Source organism: Rhinoderma darwinii, chromosome 8, assembly GCF_050947455.1.
Source record: "Rhinoderma darwinii isolate aRhiDar2 chromosome 8, aRhiDar2.hap1, whole genome shotgun sequence".
In the NCBI taxonomy this organism is placed as follows: Eukaryota; Metazoa; Chordata; class Amphibia; order Anura; family Rhinodermatidae; genus Rhinoderma; species Rhinoderma darwinii.
This window is the reverse complement of record NC_134694.1, coordinates 61,777,336-61,794,136: the sequence shown is the minus strand read 5'-3', so window position 1 is coordinate 61,794,136 and position 16,801 is coordinate 61,777,336. Positions and strand designations below refer to the sequence as shown.

The window sequence follows — 16,801 nt, the reverse complement described above, 5'->3', positions numbered from 1 at the left end:
TGATACCAAATTTTTATATATTTTTTTAATGTTTTACTGCTTTTATAAGGAAAAAGTGAACTGTAAAAAATAAAATGTTATTTGCGTCGCCAAATATTGAGAGCCATAACTTTTTTATTTTTTCGTCAATTGAGTGGCCTATTTTATGCGGGACGAGTTGTAGTTTTTAATGGCACTATTTTGGTGTACATGCAAGTTTTTTAATCACTTTTTATTACACTTTTTGTGACCACGAGATAAGGTGACCAAAAAATAGTGCTTCTTGCGTTTTAATTTTTTTTCCGGCGTTCACGATGGGTGTTAAATAATGTTATATAGCTGTAGTTGAGACTTTTACGGATGCGATGATGCCAGAGGCAGGGCTTAATAGGAGTACAAAGATGGCAGACCTGGGGGCGTTCATTAGTTCCCCAGGCTACCATACCAACCACCGGCACCCCAGCAATCGTGTCGCGGGGGGCTAATGGGCTGTTAGAGCGGGTCGCCCCCCACTTTCTAATGCTTTAAGTGCCGCGGTCGCTATTGACTACGGCATCTAAGGGGTTAAACCTGCGACACCCGGGTTGTATGGAGCGGGCTCAGCCTGTGAGCCCGCTCCATACTTCCTCTACCTGGCTCTGACGTAGGTATGTGTCATACGTTGAGAAGATAACATTCTGGCTGCCGGTAGCCACCACTAGAGGGAGCTTAGTAGCTTACTGCATACTGTTTATACATTGAACTCAATAATAACACAGTACACAGTAAGGGCCCATGCTCCCTCTAGTGGTGGCTGCAGCTAGCCAGCATGTTATCTTCTAAATCTATAGATTTAGCAGGGGATTTGGAGCTCTGCATCAGAAACAAACAGAACTCAGACAGCTATAAAGATATATTAAGAACTTTTTACTTTCCTTTTTTAAGTTCTGATAAATTTACATGGTGATAAAAGGTTGAGATTACCTTTAAGCTGATTTTACTGCTCTCCTAGAAAATCAGGTATCAAGAAAACTGATTTGGGCAAAGATTCAGAAGCATTGTACAAGATCCAGTCATTTGTCCCCTTTTATTAATTTGTATGAGATGGATTATAATTCATGTGATGAATGTTAACTATTTTATTACTGCTTAATATCTCCTGTGTCACCTCTCTCAGGGACCCCGCAGAGTAGTATAAATAGTGCACATAATTCGGAAAGGGCAGCATTTGTAAAGCTTGGTTGGTCAGAACAAGACTTGCCAGAGGTGAGCAGCAGAGAAGTAAAAGCATATTTTCTGTAACAAAAAAAGAAACAATTCTGTATTACAAAATGTCTATATTGTCTTTATCCTTATAGCTCACCCTGGTTGAAGATCTCGAACAATCTACATGTGCTGGACACTTACTCTTGAATATCCGTCCAACAGATGGGGGTGAATCCTATGGTCAGTGTAACTCTTCTGCAGTGGATGTATTGTTCTTGAAGCATGCATGAACATTTTATGTTTATTTTGGTTCTGCTTTTCTGTTTTGTCGTTTGTCTTGTAGGTGAATGTTGTGTGTCACTACGGGCAGAGTGCGTTAATACTGAACATCATATCCAAGTATTTCTGTCCCAGCGAGGGGAGGAAACAGGGTCTTTGAGGGGCCGACTGAGAGTGAGTCATCTACCAGTAGATAACCTAGAAAAAAGCAGTAATATGACAGGCAGAGAACCTGAGAAAGGTAAGCAAATATATTTTGGCCTCCTTGTGCTATGACATTTATGAGTTTTTGATGTATTCAAATACATTTCATATGTGTATATAGAAAGTCTATCAAACACTATTGATAAATCTGCCGACGTGTCTCTAGTGCAAATGTGTGCAAATACCTAAGGGTAGTTTGTTTCGCTGTACTGTAAGACGCAGCAGTATAAGCTACCGCAAGCTTTCAATCCTCTGAAAAGGACTTGTGGGTGTCACTTCTGGAGGAGAGCTTTGTCAGTCACTGGCTCACCTCCACTAACTGACAGGGCTCTCCTCTAGGACTCCCTACACACTCAGCAGATTTTGTTGCAGATGTTGTGCTCAGGGCCAGTTTTAGACAAAGTGTGGCCCTGGGCAAGGTTAAAAACGGGGCCCCAGATGCTTAATTAGGGCTTGTTCACATCTGCATCGGGGTTTCGTTCATGGCATCTGTCAGACCTTTCCGTCAGGGGAACCCATGAACGCAAACCAAACGGAAAAACGACTGCGCTATAGATTCCATTCAAAATACGGAAACCTTACGGAACGGAGACAAACGGAAACCATTTGCAATGGAAAAATTACCAATGAAATCAATGGTAATGAAAACAGAAGCTATGGTTTCCGTTTAGTTTGCGTTCATGGGTTCCCCTGACGGAAAGGTCTGACGGAAGCCATCAATGGAACCCCGATGCAGATGTGAACGAAGCCTTACTGTATCAATAATGCAGTCAATTCAGAAGGCGGAGTGCAGAGAACTGCATCACTTATTTCTAGCGCGTCCAGGAGTGTTGTAAGACCCAAAGCAAATGTCCCCCCACTCACATAAAAAAAATATTTATATACATATACAGTTATTAAATCATACCATTATACAACATGAAATATTACCTGCATACTGTTACTGAATAATACCCCCGTACCGTTACTGAATAATACTGCCACACTATAACCACATAGGGATGGAATAATATTCCCATACTGTTACTGAATAATACCTCCACACCATAACCACATAGTGACTGAAAAATACCTCCATACTGTTACTGAATAATACTGCCACACCATAACCTCATAGTGACTGAATAATACTACCATACTGTTACAGAATAATACCTCCACACCACAACCGAATAGTGAGTGAATAATACCTCAATACAGTTACTGAATAATATCTCCACACCATAACCACATAGTGACTGAATAATACCCCCATACTGTTACTGAATAATACCCCCAGACTGTTACTGAATAATACTGCCACACCATAACCACTTAGTGACGGTATTATATCCCATTGTGTTACTGAATAATACCTTCACGCCATCACCACATAGTGACTGAATAATACTGTCAGGTTCGATACGTGGACCCACTGTGCCATACCGCCTTAACGGTATGGCAGCTGGCCAACAGGACACAGTCTATAGTTCGTATAGCTGTACCTGTGGTAGCTCAGACAGTAGCAAAGACGGGTTCGGCTGGGACTAGGCAGAAGGCAGGCACCAGGTGTGGTGTAGCAGGACAGGCGTGGTACTCAGCAAAGCACGACTCCAACTCAATATGGAACTTGGACCAGGATAGCACGGGATACAGGTTACAGATAGCAGGAACGGGAAACACTGGGAACTGGAAAATACTTAGGAGACCATTTGCAAAGACAGACTAGGGTAACGACAACAAAGCTCAGGCAATGCAGGGAGGGACAGAGCCCTTCTTATAGTCCAGTCTGATCTGGGAGCAATCAGCTCAATCTCACACATGTGTGCGCTCTGGCTCCTTAAGGTTGGACTGAGCTTGCGAGAGCACCCTAGTGGTGGCTGCGGAACAGAACGGCTGCATGTGCAGACATCTCTAGAGAGAAGGGCGTCGACAGGATGGGAGGAGTTTATGGTCAGCGACCACGGACGTTACAGTATCCCCACTCTTACGCCCCCTCCTCTTGGGACCAGAACGAAAGAGAAACTTCTTAATGAGGGTAGGAGTGTTGAGATTCTCCTCTGGCTCCCAGGACCTCTCTTCTGGACCAAACCCCCTCCAATCTACTAAATGAAAAGTTCTTCCTCTTACTTTTTTGGTGTCCAGGATCTCCTTAGCATCAAAAGTATCTGATGGAGCGACTGCAGGACTAGGAATCTTGGAGTAGCGGTTCAGGACCACAGGTTTCAGAAGGGAGACATGGAAGGACTTGGGGATCTTGAGTGTAGGAGGCAGCCGAATATTGTAGGAGACAGGGTTGATTTGTTGCAAACTCTTGAAGGGTCCAAGGAGCCTGGGAGCAAACTTGTACGATGTCACCCTCAGCCGTATATTCTTAGAGGACAGCCAGACCTTAGTGCCTGGAAGAAACTGGGGAGGCTCTCGTTTTCTTGTGTCTGCCTTTCTTTTCATGCGGTCGACCGCCAGCAAAATAGAATTTTGGGTCTGCTGCCAGATTTGTAGAAAGTCCCTGAATGTATAATCAGCTGCAGGTACCTGGGACGTAGTGGAAACTGGGAGAGGTATTCGTGGGTGTTGGCTGTAGATAATGAAGAATGGGCTGGAGACGGTGGACTCACTAGTGTGGTTGTTGTAGGAGAACTCAGCCCAAGGAAGCAGCTGCACCCAGTCATCAGGCTGCCTAGAGATAAAGTGTCGTAGATAGTTCTCCATTATCTGATTTATTCTCTCGATTTCACCATTGAACTGGGGATCGTAGGCTGAGGAAAAGTCCAACTTCACACCGAGGAGTCCGCAGAGGGCTCTCCAGAAGTTTGAGGGGAACTGAATACCCAGATCCGACACAATATGAAGCCGTACAGACCGAGAATGTGTTGGTTGAAGAGATTGGCCAGTCGGGAAGCAGAAGGTAGGCCGGTCAGTGGAACAAAACGAGCTATTTGGAGAATCGGTCCACCACCTCCTAGACCGTACTGCAACCAGCAGAAGGAGGAAGATCTGTGACAAAGTAGATAGCAATATGTTGCCAGGGGGCATCGGGCACAGGCAGCGGCTGGAGCAGGCCAGCGGTTTGGAGTGGGCAACTTTATTTGCTGCGCACACCGTGCAGGAGGAGACTAAGTCCGTGATGTCTTTGGGCAGCGTGGGCCACCAGAACTGACTAGCAATCAGGTTTCGGGTCTTACAGGCACCCGCGTGACCTGCCAGATTGGAACTGTGTCCCCAGGGGAGGATTCTTCTGTCTGCCGAACGCACAAAAGTCCTCCCCGTGGGAATGTCTCTAACTTGCAGAGGGTTAACAGGGATGATACAGGATGGATCAATGATATTCTGTGGAGACTCCAAGTATCCTCTGTCTCGAACGACCTGGACAAGTCATCGGCCCTCACACTCTTGTCGGCCGGACGGTAGTGGAGCTGAAACTGGAACCGGGCAAAGAACAGTCACCACCTGGCCTGAAGGGGATTCAGTCGTTGGGCCGTTTGGAGATAGGTGAGGTTCTTGTGGTCCGTGAATATCAAGTTGGGATGAACGGCGCCCTCTAGTAGATGTCTCCACTCCTCCAGAGCCAATTTGATGGCCAGTAACTCCCGATCCCCAATCCAGAAGTTGTGTTCTGCAGAAGAGAAAAGTTTAGAGTAATAGCCACATACCATAGTCTTGCCCTTGGAACCTCTCTGGAACAGGAGTGCACCAGCACCGACAGAGGAGGCATCCACCTTCAACGAGAACTGTCGAGATCCATCTGGATGATGGAGGATAGAGGCTGACGTTAAGGCACTCTTCAGGCTATTAAATGCGGATTCCGCCTCAGGAGTCCACACCTTGGCATTCATGCCTTTCTTGATGAGGGTAGAGATAGGAGATGTCAGTGAGGAGAAGTTTTGAATAACTCTAGTTTGAAACAAATGTGTTTTTTCAAACCCTTTCCTTTTCCTAAAAAAAAAATTATTATGAAAAAAGAGGAAAGAGATATATATATGAAAAATCTTTAAAATATCTTTTTATATGGAATTTAATAAAAATTTATAAAAAATTATTCTTATCCCAAAGAGTGGCTGGTATGTTTTGGAAAATATTTATTTATTTTTTTCTTTTTGAATTATTGCCTTCCGAAACGGCACCGTGCTATATATTGATTGCATATTTTGGGATTTCTATTAGGTATGGTTTCTAACCATTTTTTGTGTTTAGCTCAAGTTTGGAATAAACTGTCTGTAGAAATTAGAAAATCCCAGGAAGTGCTGTATGGACCTCAAGCCTTGAGAGCGTGGCCACTCCAGGACGGCCTTTACCTTCTCAGGATCCATCTTGAGGCCTTGATCCGAGATGATGTAGCCCAGGAAGGGTAGAGCATCTTCTCGCACTTCTCCAACTTGGCGTACAGGCGATTCTCCCTTAACCGCAGCAAAACTTGATGGACATGTGTCTGATGAGTCATTGGATCTGGAGAAAAAATCAAGATGTCATCAAGTTAGACCACAACACAAACATAGAGGAGATCACGTAAGATGTCATTAACGAACTCTTGGAAGACCGCGGGAGCATTACACAGGCTGAAGAGCATTACGAGATACTCATAGTGTCCGTCACGAGTGTTAAATGCCGTCTTTCATTCGTCACCCCGGCGAATCCGGATTAGGTTATAAGCCACACGCAGGTCTAGCTTCGAAAAAATCTTGGCTCCTCGTATACGATCAAACAGTTCAGAAATCAATGGCAATGGATATCTATTTTTTACCGTGATCTGGGTAGTCAATGCAGGGACGCAGAGAACCATTCTTTTTCTTGACAATGAAGAACCCGACTCCCGCTGGGGAGGAAGACTTCCGTATGAAGACCCTCTCCATGTTCTCCTTAACATAGGCAGACATGGACTGTGTCTCTGGCAAGGAGGGAGGATATACCATACCACGGAGAAGGGATGCACCAGGAATCAGCTCGATAGGACAGTCATACGCCGGGTGTAGGGGCAGCGTCTCCGTGTCTTTCTTGCTGAAGACATCCGAGAACGCAGAATAATGACAAGGCAATCCTGCCAAGGACTGAGATAGAGGCGGCTGAGCCGGATAAACCTGTACCAGGCAGCAGTTGAGACACTCGGGACCCCACTGGAGTACCTCTCTAGAATTCCAGTGCAGGACTGGGGCATGTAGTCGGAGCCAGGGCAGGCCCAGCAGCACAGGGTTGAAGGCCTTAGCCAGGACAAAGAACGAGAGGAGCTCGGCATGGAGGGCTCCCACTTGGAGCCTCAGCGGCTTGGTCACAGCTACAACCGGGTCTAGCAGAGGTAGTCCATTCACAGATGCAACCATCAAAGGCCTCTCCAGAGGGGTTGTGGGCAACTGGAGAAGATCTACCAGGTCTCTCCGAATGAAGTTAGCTGCGGATCCAGAGTCCAGATAAGCAGCGACCCGCTGGAGATTATGGACATGGGAATGGACAATTTAGAAAAAAGACCCCCTCCATCCAGGGTTGACTCTCCAACAAACCCTAGGCTCTGGGGCTTTTGGGGGCACAGACGCACAAGATGGCCTCTGAGGACGCAATACAGACAGAGTCCCGAAGTGCGTCTGCGATGTCTCTCCAGGGTATACAGCTTGAGATGGTCCATCTTCAAAGTCTCTTTTGGAGGAACAGCTGATGAGGACAGCAGGGGTTGCTGCAAAGTAGGAACCTGGCTAGGGATTCCTCACTCCCGGCGAGCCTCTTGGAACTGTTCTCAGATCCTTATATCAATCCGGGCGGCCAGAAGGATGAGGTCATCCAAGGTAGACGGCAGATCTCGGGCGGCAAGCTCATCCTTAATTTCAGGAGACAGTCCCTGCCAGAATGTAGCCACCAGGGCCTCATTGTTCCACAACAATTCTCCCGCCAGGGTGCGGAAGTGGATGGCGTACTCATCCACGGAAGTGTCTCCCTGGCGTAGGTTCAGCAAGGAGGCGGCTGCAGACGAGACTCGTCGAGGCTCCTCAAACACCATGTGAAATGTTCGTAGGAACCCCTGGAAGTCACGGGGCTCTGGTCCTTGTTTTTCCCAGATAGGGTTCACCCATGCAAGGGCCCTGCCAGTGAGGAGAGAGACGATGAAAGCGACCCTCGCGCCATCAGTCGAAAATGTCCTAGCATACAGGCCAAAGTGGATCTGGCACTGGTTCAAAAATGCAGGTCCTCGTGTCTCCCTCATAGCGGTGAGGTAGCGGCAAAGAAAATTGGGGATCAACACTGCCAGGAGGTGTAGTCAGAGGATCTGTACTGCCAGGGGGTGTAGTAGGAGGAGCCGATGTGCACTAATGTTCAATGCCTGGAGGAGTTGCTTCTGTCGAGACTGGAGGTCTAGCATATCCGCCCGCATCTCTTGTGACATCATCATGGTCTTGGATTTACCAGCGGAGTCCATGGCCTGAGCTTACTATCACGTTGGGTACGTGGACCCACTGGGCCATACCACCTTAACGGTATGGCAGCTGGCCAACAGGACACCACAGGTCACAGTCTATAATTCGTATAGATGTACCTGTGGTAGCTCAGACAGTAGCAAGACAGGCTCTGCTGGGACTAGGCAGCAGGCACCATGCATGGTGTAGCAGGACAGGCGTGGTACAACGCAATATGGCACTTGGACCAGGATAGCACGGGATACAGGTTACAGGTAGAAGAAACGGGAAACACTGGGAACTGGGAAACACTTAGGAGACCATTTGCAAATACAGACTAGGGTAACGAAAACAAAGCTCAGGCAATGCAGGGAGGGGCAGAGCCCTTCTTATAGTCAAGGGTGATCTGGGAGCAATCAGCTCAATCTCACACATGTGTGCGCTCTGGCTCCTTAAGGCTGGACTCAGCTCGCGAGCGCACCCTATTGGGGCTGCGGAACAGAACGGCCGCATGTGCAGGCATCTCTGGAGAGAAGGGTGTCGACAGGATGGGAGGAGTTAGTGGTCAGCGACCACGGACGTTACAAATACCTCCATACGGTTACTGAATAATACCGCCACACCATAACCACATAGTGACTGAATAATACCCCCATACTGTTACTAAATAATACAGCCACACCATAACCACATAGTGACTGAATAATAGCCCCATACTGTTACTGAATAACACCGCCACATCATAAACACATAGTGACTGAATAATACCCCCATACTGTAACTGAATAATACCGCCACACCATAACCACAATGACTGAATAATAGTCCCATACTGTTACTGAAAAATACCTCCACACCACAACCACATAGTGACTGAATCATACCCCCAAACTGTTACTGAATAAAAAACACTATTCAAAGACCAATATTACCACTACACAGGAGATCTGTAGACAATATAAGTGATTACAGCAAATTTATTTCCAGTGACTCACAGGTGATGTTTTCTCTGGTTAGAGTAGTTCACTTTCCCTTTTTTTCTTCATCTGGTCCAGACCACTGTGACAACTTATTCCAGCCAGGACTCGTCTCTGCAGAATTTGACACACAGACATGTTGGTTTCTCGTTTTGCAAGCACCCACCACATCTATACCCCATCCTCTAAACAAACTCGTAATCCAGTGCCCCAGATGGTAATAATGATCCCTCAGTGCTAGACACAATAAAAGTGCCCCATCAGTAACCATGCCCCCTTTGTGCCCCCACAGCAGTAATGCCCCCTTTGTGACCCCTGTAGATAGCACCACACACAGCCCCCCTGTATGTAGTCCCACACAGCTCCCCTCCCTTCTATATAGTGCCACACAGTGCCCCTCCCTTGTATATATAGTGCCACACAGCCCCTTGTATATAGTGCCACACAGCCCCCACCATTGTATATAGTGCCACACAGCCCCACTCCCTCGTATACAGTGTCACACAGACCCCCTTGTATCTAGTGCCACAATGCCCTCCCCTTCTATATAGTGCCATACATCCTCCCACCCATGTATATTGCACCAGAAAGCCCCCTCTCTTGTATATAGTGCCACATAGCCCCACCATTGTATATAGTGCCACAAAGCCCCTACTCCCTTGTATATAGTGCCACACAGCTCCCCCCTTGTACATAGTGCTACACAGCTCCCCTCCCTTGTATAATGTGCTACACAGCCCCCTTCCTTGTATATAGTGCTAAACAGCCCCCATCCCTTGTATAAAGTGCCACACAGGCTCCCTGCCTTGTATACAGTGCAACACAGCACCCCCCGTTGTATATAGTGCTACACAGTATCCCCCCTTGTATAGTGCTATGTAGCGCCCCCCTTATATAGTGCTGCACAACACCCCGCCTATTATATAGTGCTACTCAGCCCCCTCCCCTGTATATAGAGCTACACAGCCCCCCTGGTATATAGTGCTACACAGACACCCCCTTGTATATAGTGCTACACGGCACCCTCCCTTGTATATAGTGCTACACAGTTACCCCAATTGTATACAGTGCTGCACAGCACCCTCCTTGTATATAGTGCTACACAGCGTCCCCTCTTGTATATAGTGCTACACAGACATCTCGCTTTGTATATAGTGCTACACAGCCCCCCTCCCTTGTATATAGCGCTACACAGCAACCCCCCTTGTATATAATGCTACACTGCGCCCCCCTTGTATATAGTGCTACACAGCGTCCCCCTTGTATATAGTGCTACACGGCACCCTCCCTTGTATATAGTGCCACACAGTTACCCCAAGTGTATACAGTGCTGCACAGCACTCTCCTTGTATATAGTGCTACACAGCGTCCCCTCTTGTATATAGTGCTGCACAGACATCTCGTTTTGTATATAGTGCTACACAGCCCCCCTCCCTTGTATATAGCGCTACACAGCAACCCCCCTTGTATATAATGCTACACTGCGCCCCCCTTGTATATAGTGATACACAGCGTCCCCCTTGTATATAGTGCTACACAGACATCCCCCTTGTATATAGTGCTACACAGCGCCCCCCTTGTATATAGTGCTACACAGTGTCCCCCCCTTGTATATAGTGCTACACAGACATCCCCCTTGTATATAGTGCTACACAGCGTCCCCCTTGTATATAGTGCTACACAGACATCCCCCCTTGTATATAGTGCTACACAGCGTCCCCCCTTGTATATAGTGCTACTTAGACATCCCCCTTGTACATAGTGCTACACAGACATCTTCTACTTGTATCTAGTGCCACACAGACATCCCCCTTGTATATAGTGATACACAGACATCCCCCCTTTTATATAGTGCTACACAGACATCCCCCTTTTATATAGTGCTACACAGACATCCCCCTTATATATAGTGCTGCACAGACATCCCCCCTTGTATATAGTGATACACAGACATCCCCCTTGTATATAGTGCTACACAGTCTCCCTCCCTTGTATATAGCGCTACACAGCGCCCCCCTTGTATATAGTGCTACACAGCGCCCCTTATATATAGTGCTACACATCGTCCCCCTTTGTATATAGTGCTACACAGACATCTTGTATATAGTTCTACACAGACATCCCCCCCTTGTGTATAGCGCTACACAGACATCCCCCTTGTATATAGTGCCATACCTCCCAACCGTCCCGGATCCGGCGGGACAGTCCGGGTTTCTCACTGCTGACCCACCATCCCTGGCGGTCTGCAAAATGTCCCGCTGGGCGCTGCAGCTGTATCAAAACAGCTGATCGCTGCAGCGATTAAAAGAAGGCAGGAGTCTTGCGAAGGTGTTCTCACTCGGATCGATTTCAGCACTGGAGTGGACCAATCCAGTCACCTGACCTGTCATCTGACCTGACCTGTCAGGTGACAGGTCAGGTGACTGGACTGGTCCACTCCCAAGCTGGCATCGACACCAGTGAGAACGCCGTTGCAAGACTCCTGTCTTCTTCTGACAGTGAGTGAAAGCAGAGCGGAGAGTGGCAGCAGTAGGGCCAACTACCTCTTATAAGGGGGTTATGTTGCGCTACCTACAGGGAGCTATCTACAGGGGGGGCTGTGTCTGGCGCTATGTACAGGGGGGCTGTGTGGAGCAATCTACAGGGGGGCTGTATCTGGAGCTATCTACAGGGGGGCTATGTGTGGAGCTATCTACAGAGGGGCTGTATGTGGAGCTATCTACAGGGGGGCTGTGTCTGGCGCTATATACAGGGGGGCTGTGTGGAGCAATCTACAGGGGGGCTGAGTCTGGTGCTATGTACATGGGGGCTGTGTGTGGCGCTATCTACAAGGGGGGCTGTGTGTGGAGCTATCTACCGTGGGGGCTGTGTGTGGAGCTATCTACAGGGGGGCTGTGTCTGGCGCTATGTACAGGGGGGCTGTGAGGAGCAATCAACAGGGGGGCTGTGTCTGGTGCTATGTACATGGGGGCTGTGTGTGGCGCTATCTACAGGGGGGCTGTGTGTGGAGCTATCTACAGGGGAGGCTGTGTGTGGAGCTATCTACAGGGGGGCTGTGTGTGGCACTATCTACAGGGGGGCTGTGTGTGGAGCTATGTACAGGGGGGCTGTGTCTGGCGCTATGTACAGGGGGGTTGTATCTGGAGCTATCTACAGGGGGGCTGTGGAGCAATCTACAGAGGGGCTGTGTCTGGCGCTATCTACAGGGGGGCTGTGTGTGGAGCTATCTACAGGGGTGGCTGTGTCTGGCACTATGTACAGGGGGGCTGTGTGTGGAGCAATCTACAGGGGGGCTGTATCTGGGGCTATCTACAGTGGGGCTATGTGTGGAGCTATCTACAGGGGGGCTGTGTCTGGTGCTATTTACAGGGGGGCTGTGTGGAGCAATCTACAGGGGGATTGTGTCTGGCGCTATGTACATGGGGGCTGTGTGTGGCGCTATCTACAGGGGGGCTGTGTGTGGAGCTATCTTCAAGGGGGCTGTGTGTGGAGCTATCTACAGGGGGCTGTATCTGGAGCTATCTACAGGGGGGCTGTGTCTGGCGCTATGTACAGGGGGGCTGTGTGTGGAGCTATCTACAAGGGGCTGTGTGTGGAGCTATGTACAAGGGGCTGTGTGTGGAGCTATCTACAGGGGGGCTGTGTGTGGAGCTATCTACAGGGGGGCTGTGTCTGGCGCTATGTACAGGGTGGCTGTGTGTGGAGCAATCTGGTGGATGATTTTTCCATTGATCGGTAGCAGAGTTACACAACTGGAAAAAAAAATCCCCATCATGTAACTCTGCTACCTGTCAATTGAAAAGTCATCAACCACAGGGTCTCCCTCTTGACTTTCATTGTTCTCAGCCTTTTGGTTTGTCCTGCAGCTGCTGCCGACGTGATGAGCAAATGTTATACCCAGGATAGGAAAAGTAACATAAAGACGACATAACCGGATCCATAATATCTGTGAAATCCAGAAAGTCTAGAGATCCGCAGTGAGAATGTGCGCATGTTATTTGCAGAAGGATCTGGCCGTGATTTGATGTGTTTATGCGAGATATTGGGCGTGGTTAGGGGCGTGGCTTAAAATGCCCCTCTTTTCCGAATTCAAAAGTTGGGAGGTATGATAGTATTACACAGCATCCCCCCTTGTGTATAGTGCTACACAGAAATCCCCCCTGGTATATTGTGCTACACAGACATCCCCCATTGCATATAGTGCTACACAGACATCCCCCTTTGTATATAGTGAGTCACAGACATCCCCCCCCCTTGTATATAGTGCTTCCCAGACATCCCCCCATTGTATATAGTGCTACCCAGACATCCACCCCTGCTTCCCGCGACAGACGGCGAGCTGAACATCTTCCGGGCGGGACGCATGCGCAGACCAGCAAGATGCAGTGACGTCAATACGCCGACTGTGCATGGATTCTTCCCAGCGCCTTATCGATTGCGGGCCTAACTGCAGCCCATCATATTCATTTTTACCTGCGTCCTGAGGGCGCAGGTACAAGTGAATGTGGCTGTCGCTAGCACTGGGCTCCCCCGGTGGTAGTGACGCCACCGGGCATGAGGGCATAAATGTTATGGGCCGGGCGGTGCAGGCCCTGTAGCAGCCGTGGGCAGGCCCGGGGCCCTAAAGGATGGGGCCCTGGGCGATTGCCCAGTTTGCCCCCCTAACGCCGGCCCTGGTTGTGCTTGCTGCAGAAACAACCACATTTAGATGAATGGAACCAATTTTCAGTTACAGTAATTTCTGAAACAAAATCCGCAGCGTGTGCAGGTCGTCTAGAAGCGCTGCCTACAAACCTTTTCAGACCACTGAGCTAGCCCCTTAAAGCCCCCCTGAAAGCAGTTTATTCACTCTGCACTATTCTAACACCCCTTAGGCATCTCATGGATTCCTATATCTAAAGTGCCACTGTCTTATGACTGTTGAGGGACCACTCCTTGTGGTGTCAATTGTCGCTATCATATAATATGCATCTCTTGTGCCGCTAGTCTGACAATCAGCTGTTATTGTTGGGGGAAACATCATCTGCCCATTGCTCGACGGTGGGTGAGTTTCAAGTGGGGGATTCCCCCTCTATGACACTTATGGGGCATATGCACCAGGGTTTTCTTCACGAGATAACCTCTGTAAATCTGATGCCAAATCTACATCCAATTGGACTGATATATTATTGAAATATCTTCTCAAATATTATAAACCAGTTTCCTCATGTGACAGATTAGGTTTTCTACCATTTCCCTGTTCATTTATACTATTTTGGTGACTCCACAGTGAGCAAAAACTCTGTCAAGGTCACAGGTGCTACCAAAACTTCCTGCAGCCATTCACGATCATCAACACGTCCAAACAGGTAAATTACAGAACATGTTTATTTCTTGGTAATGAGCTATGTTGAAGCTTTCGTCTATAATGATGCGTGTACTTCTGTGATTTTAGAGAATAGGATTTAATTGTAAGACCAACTAAATGTCATGTCACTTGTTATTGTTTATGTGTAAAAGGCGCTGGATGCATTAGCATTGCCTGATTACTATACAGCGTTCTGTGCTTTGCTATACTATTGTAACGTCTATGGCCGAGGGCCATCGTTCAGACTTACCCTCTGACGGCCCCGGCCATGGACATCTGTGTTCTCAGCGACATCTTCCTCCAGGGAGACGCCGGCACTCACTTCCGGGTTCTGGGACTGTTTCCCGCAGGGCGCGCGCGAGTGCACGGCCTTAAAGGGCCAGTACGCGTCCAGCTGTCATTACTCATTAATTAGCCCAGAAGACTGCTGGACTATAAAAATGTCTCTGCCCACTTGATCCTTGCCTGAGCGTTGTTATATACTTAAACTTTGTCTTGCAAATGGTCTCCCAGTGTTTTCCAGTTCCCAGTGTTACCCGTTCCTGCTGCCTGTACCCTGTATCCTGTGATATGGTTTCTACAGTGAGAGTCAAGACGTGTCTTCCGCTGCATCTACTAGCCATCTACAGTGAAAGTCAAGTTGTGTCTCCGCTACTGTTCACATTGCCTCAGGTACCCGTTCTGGACTATAGACATTGTTTTGTACCTAGTTGGCCAGCTGCTATCCCGCTACGAGAGACAAACTTTAGGTATACAACAATGCTCAGACAAGGATCAAGTGGGCAGAGCCCTGTTTATAGACCAGCAGCCTTCTGGGCTAATTATTGAGTAATGACAGCTGGACGCGTACTGGCCCTTTTAGGCCGTGCACGTGTGGGCGCACGCGCCCTGCGTGAAACAGTCCCAGAACCCGGAAGTGAGTGCCGGCATCTCCCTGGAGGAAGATCTTGCCGAGAACATAGATGTCCATGGTCGGGGCCATCAGACGTTACAACTATTCTCTAGCTTTGGTGGTGATGTTCTTATTTACTTTGTTACTAGACCACAAAAGGTCCAGATGATCACAGTGATTAAAAACCATGCAGTTGTTAGTGAGCTCACCACATATAAAGCGTGCCTATACTTTCAAAAAACTTTTGACATGTCATAGTGACATGTCAGAACTTTGGATCAGTGGAGGTCCGAGCACTGAGAACCCCACCAATCGCTAAAATAAAGCGGCAGACGCGCTCAGGTGTGCGCTGTGGTGCTGCTTTGTTTCTGTTCGGCACTGCTCAGCTTTCCTCGGAAAGCTGAGCGAGTAGTCTACGGACTCATAGACTTTCTATTGAGCCAGCACACTGTTTGCTCGGCTTTCTGAGGAAAGCCGAACAGAGCTGAGCATAAACAAAGCATCATAGCACTAACCTGAGCGCTTTTGCCGCTTAGTTTTAGCGATCGGTGGGGGTCTTAGTGCTCGGGCTCACACTGGTCAAATCTTCTGACAAAGTTTTGAGTCTGCTGTCTTCATTAGGGGAGCACCCCCCACACCGCCCCACCTTCCCCTGCCTCTAAAGCCAGTGACTTACAGGCTGGTGTGTATATATGCATACACAGCAGCCTGTCAGTCACTGCAGAGAGGGGCGGTGGGGAGAGGCCAGAGAGTATTTCCCTAATGAATACACTGTACTCATAACTATGAGTTCGCCATATTCTTTCAGTGCTCCTTTTAGCCAAATAGCACAATTTGTTGCTTATTAGCTACTAGGAGTATGGACCTGTAGCTGTAAAATGCTGCCATTAAATAGGGCAGCATATTACGCTGGCGACCCACTTTAAATTTACGGTTTGTGGAACGAAAGGTAGAATCAACAGGGGACCCGGAGAACAACCAATGGCTGCAAACAAATAAATGCAATGGAGCACACAACGCAGAACATATAAAGAGATATTAAAGTTCTTGGGGGATACAACTGTAATAAATATTGATTGTTTACATTAGGAATAATTGCTACATAATAACAAGCCTCATGAGAATCTAAATAAACTTAGGCTCAAAATGCGTTTATATGTGTGCTATTTCATCAGTTTAGGCGTCTGTTGCCTTGTACCTTTCTATGGTCTGACCAATAGTTACAGTAAGTTACACCAATGACTAAAAGAAGCCATCAGCTCCTTGCTCCAGAAATAGAATTCTACTGTATCTGCGTCCTGAGGATACAGATACAGTTGGAACCGGGACCAACGCGGCCAGCATTGTGTGGCAGCAGGGGCACTGTGGGCCCCTCAGGCTTAGGGGCCTGGTCGCAACTGTGATCGTTGCAACCCCTATAGCTAAGCCACTGTTTACCTCTCTTCCGTCAGAGTAAGAGAGGATCGAAAGATTAAACGGTAAGCAATGGTTCCGTTAGAATTACCATTGATTTCAATGGTAATTCTTTTGTTTCAGTTGCTGTGAAGGATTTCCCTGACACAGCTTCTGTGTCGACGCCCGT

At 48.0% G+C, this 16,801-nt stretch overlaps 1 protein-coding gene across 1 annotated transcript in view; it reads left to right on the top strand.

The window, feature by feature from the left end:
• The window catches only part of LOC142658684 (phosphatidylinositol 3,4,5-trisphosphate 5-phosphatase 2A-like), a 155,877-nt gene that overhangs the window by 126,410 nt on the left and 12,666 nt on the right, over positions 1–16,801 (top strand). Inside the window, exons 19-22 of the mRNA XM_075834286.1 lie at positions 1,136–1,224; positions 1,317–1,404; positions 1,508–1,684; positions 14,250–14,328. Coding sequence (XP_075690401.1) covers positions 1,136–1,224; positions 1,317–1,404; positions 1,508–1,684; positions 14,250–14,328 — 433 coding nt within the window. The remainder of the gene's footprint in view (positions 1–1,135; positions 1,225–1,316; positions 1,405–1,507; positions 1,685–14,249; positions 14,329–16,801) is intronic.